The sequence below is a fragment of the Martes martes genome (genome assembly GCF_963455335.1).
Source record: "Martes martes genome assembly, chromosome: 1".
NCBI classification, from domain to species: Eukaryota; Metazoa; Chordata; class Mammalia; order Carnivora; family Mustelidae; genus Martes; species Martes martes.
This window is the reverse complement of record NC_137888.1, coordinates 207,828,034-207,832,602: the sequence shown is the minus strand read 5'-3', so window position 1 is coordinate 207,832,602 and position 4,569 is coordinate 207,828,034. Positions and strand designations below refer to the sequence as shown.

Below are 4,569 nucleotides of genomic sequence, written 5' to 3'. Positions count from 1 at the left end.
TTCTCCCGCTGACCCCTCTCCTCTCATGCTCTCTCTCTCATTCTCTCTCTCTCTCTCTCTCTCTCAAATAAATAAATAAAATCTTTAAAAAAAAAAAAGTTCAAATTGTTAGAATACAAAAGGAAATCGAAAAAGGAAAGAAAAAGAGACAAAGAACTATCTGTCTCAGTTAACACTCACCTGTGAGTGTTAGAATTGTACCAAAAAGCAAAGTAGTGATGACTGAAGGCAGGATGGCTGCTACCTCTGGGGGGAGGGCGGGGTTGTGAGCAGAGAGGATACGCAGCAGGGGGTGTCTATGCTCCTGGCAACATCCTACTTCCGGACCTGAGTGATGCTATCATGGGTGTCCTGTTTATGGTTCCTTAAATTTTTCGTTCTTGTGGTGTCCTGGAGCCAGCTGACTCCCACTTGTGAGAACTGATGGCTAACTTTTCAGGACTTTGGTGACCACACTGACATCCCATTGATAGCTTGAAATTGACCAGAAATCAACAACTGCAACAAATCAGGGTCTTTTTTTTTTTTTTTTTTTTTGCCTGGAGAACCCATTGGTAAACCTTTCCCAGCACATCACAGCTTCTCTATGTATATTAATTAGACATTTAAAAATTATTATTATCATTTAAAAAAATTTTTTTAAGATTTTATTTATTTATTTGACAAAGAGAGACACAGCAAGAGAGGGAACACAAGCAAGGGCATAGAGAGAGGGAGAAGCAGGCTTCCCCACTGAGCAGGGAGCCCGATGCAGGGCTCGAATCCCAGACCCTGGGATCATGACCTGAGCCAAAGGCAGATGCTTAACAACTGAGCCACCCAGGCGCCCCAAAATTGTTATTTTTTAATTGTGGTAGAAATACGCATAAAATTTGCCATCTTAACCGTTTTTAAAACCCAGTGACATCAAGCACATTCACCATCCATCTCCAGAACTCTTTTCATCTTGCAAAATTGAAACTCTATCTCCATAATAGTATTTTTTAATCCTTAAAACTTTCCCTTAGAGGGCATGGATTCTGGAGCCAGATGGCTCTTTTGGAATCTCCATCTCCACTCCCTACCCCCCTTACTAGCTGTGCCTGGGCACCTTCTAGTACCACTCTGTGCCTCGGTTTCCTTGCCTGTAATATGGGAATAATCTTAGTCCTAATCTCCTAGTCCAGTGGCTCTCAAAAGCGTGGTTTCTGGACCACCACAGCACCAGCAGGGACTGGAAATGTGTTGCAAATGCAGATTCTCAGATGCTCTGTAAATAGGGCCCAAGAGGTTAAAGTCCTGTTTTAAAATAAGGTTTTAACAAGCCCTCCAGGAGATTATGAGGCTTGCTCAAATTTGAGAACCATATCAGAGGTTATTGGGAGAATCGAGTAGATATAAAATACTTAGAGAGGTGCCTGGCCTTGTAGCACAGCCCATACTATGGAAATGCTCATTATCATTGTTGATATTATTCATAGAGGAGGTCCTGCCCTATGGGGCGGGGGGGGGGGTGCGGTGTCTGGCTGTGTCCTCTCTTCCAGTGTGGTGGGGTCTGGATTCCTGGTCTCTGCTGAACTGAGACCTTCTCGCCCTCTCTGTTGAAGATGACAGTGAGCTGGACCACGTCACTCCATCCATGGTTAAAGGTTATCGCTCCGTCCTGGAAACGGGAAAGGTCGGGGTGGGGGGGCCATGCCCGCGTCCCCTCTGCTGAAAGAGATAAAGGAGGTCACTTGCCTTCTCCATGATGGGTGGGGGGAGCCAGGATGTATAAATGGGGGGCCAGGAGGCAGCAGAGACACAGACACCCAGGGAAGTGCCTCGCTACGCCCCAGAGTCACAGGTGTTCCTGTTCAGCATGGCCAAGTGCCCGCTGCTGCTGCTGCTAACTGTGTGGGTGCTGGCTGGGGAGCTGTGGCTGACGCCTGAGGCCCGAGCATCGCCCTACGGGGTGAAGCTCTGCGGCAGGGAATTCATCCGGGCAGTCATCTTCACCTGCGGGGGCTCCCGGTGGAGACGGTCAGACATCCTGGCCTCTGAAGCTACAGGTGAGACTGGGAAGGGAGGGTGTGGGGGGAGGGGGTGGACAGTGGATGGAACATGGGATGGTCCAAAGAGCCAGGGACGGGGCAGAAGAGTCCTGTCCTACTACATGCAACTGGGGAAACTTGCCCAGGCCTCAAAGCTGGGAAGAGGTGAGGGGAGCTAGTTAGCAGAGCTGGGATGGGGGAGGCAAGCCATCCACACCCTCTAGTCATTACAGAACTCGCTGCTACTTCTGGAGCACCTGCCGAGTGTGAGCCTGCCTTAAGGAAGAAGGCTGCTGCTTGCACAACTCCTAGGATGGGGGGTGGGGGTGGGAGGTGGGACGCCATTTAGAAACCCACATTGAAGTGCTTTTCAGCTTCTGAGGAAGATAGTGGGGGGGTACACAAGGCCAGATTTTGCCACCTAGCAGGTGACTATCCTAACGAGTTGGTTACCCTCTCCGAGGCCCTTTTATCTGAAAATAGGAGGCACAGTCCCTGAATCTCCCAGGATGGTTATGTGGCGACACTGAGTCCAAAGCAGATTCAGATACGGTCTAAACTGGGCGGGGGTCTCAGTCAGGGCTCAAGGGGGGGGGGCGTGGGGCCTCATTTCATGAGGGGCAAGTGCTGGAAGACATACTACCTGGGTTCAAGTAGCAGCCCTACAACTTCATAGCTGGGTTTTCTTGTGCAAGATAGTCCACCAGATGGTGCCTCGGGGTTCTCCCCTGGAAGTTGGGGATGATAACAGCTGCAGCCACCTCTCGGGGTTGTCATTGTGAGGAATAAAGGAGTTAATCCACTAAATCCTTTAAAGCAGTGTCCGGCACACAGTAAGTGCTCAATAAATGATCAGTGCTATTTTGAGTGCTTCTCATATGCCAGACACTATTCGAAGCTTTTCTATGGGTATTAATTATCTCATCTACTCCATATAAAACTCTAGAAGACAGGAGTTACTACTACCCTCACTTTGCAGAGGAAACCGAGAGTCAGAGAAGTAAATTCATTTGCTCAAGATTTTACTCAGAGATACTGGCTGGGTGCTTAGCTCTGCTCCCAAACACACATTCTTTACTTTTTTTTTAAGAGCCCCATTTTATTATTTTTTAATTTAGATTTATTTATTGATTTGAGAGAGAGAGAGAACTAGCCTGAGGGGAGGGAGGGGCAGACAGGGAGAGAAAGACAGAATCCTCAAGCAGACTCCCCACTCCCCTGAGATCATGATCTGAGCCAGAATCAAGAGCCGGATGCTTAACCGATGGGAGCCACCCAGGTGCCCCCCAAACACATGTTCTTAACCATCAGTTTCTCAATAAATAAAGAGTAGGAGCAGAGAGATGACAAGAGAGGAAAGGCAAGCTCGGTGAGGTTGAATAATTTGCCCATCAAACCTGGAACCTGGGCCTGAATAGAATAAAACTTTAGGCTGTGAGGCTGCATCACAAGAATCCAAGTAGCGAGGCCAGCCAGACTGTGCGTTTGACAGAAGCTGAGTCCCAAGCACTAACTCTTTCCATCTTCCCGCTTCCCAGATGCAGACTCGGACGCAGACAGTGAGGGGGATGAGGCAGTAGCCTCCAGAGAGTGGTTGGCCCGGACCAAGAACCCCCTGGCTTTCTATGGGAGCGGACCCGGCTGGCAGGGAGCTCCGGGGGCTCTGCGCGGTGGCCGCGATGTCGTGGCAGGCCTCTCCAGCAGCTGCTGCAAGTGGGGGTGCAGTAAGAGTGACATCAGCAGCCTCTGCTAGACCAGAGACTGGGCGGCCAGGGGCCCCGGAGTCCAGCTGGTCACCCACCTCTGGCCTCTCATGCATTCATTCATCAGCAAGTCAGGTCAGGTGCTTGCACTTGGACACAGTCACCCCTAAATGACCCTGACCTTTGACCAGCCTATCCTGACCCTGAGCAAACTGCACATACCTGGCCAAATGGGAACCTCTGACCCCGACCCCTGACCTCTCCCCAGGCCATATCACCCCTTTGCCTGGCCTGCACTGTTTTCTGCTGCCGTGGTGCCCCGACTCTACCCCAACCGATATAACCTCATCCAGACCTTTGCCCACACTGATTCTCTTGCCCCAACTGTGGCCACTGTCTCCTGACCAGAGCAAATTATGCTCCTGCTCCATCCCAGCCTTTGCCCACTCCTTCCTCCCTGCCTTCCTACCCCTCCCCCCTCCACCTGCTGGGGTTCTCAGGCTGGAGACCCTAGAACTGGTGGTGGGAGCTCTGGGTCCCTTCACATCCTGGGGTGGGAGTCTGGGTGGGAGGACGGATCAGAACCTTCTTCAACCCCCAAAATAAAAGTTCCAAAGGACTTTGCGGCGGCGTGTGTGTGTGTGTGTGTGTGTGTGTGTGTGTGTGTGTGTGTGTCATGGGGAGGGAGGATGTCGCACTCGTCTCAGCGGTGCTCGGCGGCGCCCTGCAGCCAGCCCCGGGCCGTCCCCCCTCCCCTTCCGCGACCGCAGCCGGCGCGGCGGGGGACTTTCCGCCTCGGAGGGAAGGGGCGGGGTCCCGGAGAGCAAGGTGCGGAGGCGGCTGGGAGCTGAGGG

General features: G+C 51.7%; 1 protein-coding gene across 1 annotated transcript; it reads left to right on the top strand.

The window, feature by feature from the left end:
- Positions 1 to 1,840: 1,840 nt before the first annotated feature.
- RLN3 (relaxin 3) lies at positions 1,841 to 3,765 on the top strand (the record flags this gene model as incomplete). Its single annotated transcript, XM_080810628.1, has 2 exons — positions 1,841 to 2,051; positions 3,551 to 3,765. 2 exons carry the CDS (start codon positions 1,841 to 1,843, stop codon positions 3,763 to 3,765), a joined length of 426 nt encoding a protein of 141 aa, XP_080666754.1.
- Positions 3,766 to 4,569: the final 804 nt, after the last annotated feature.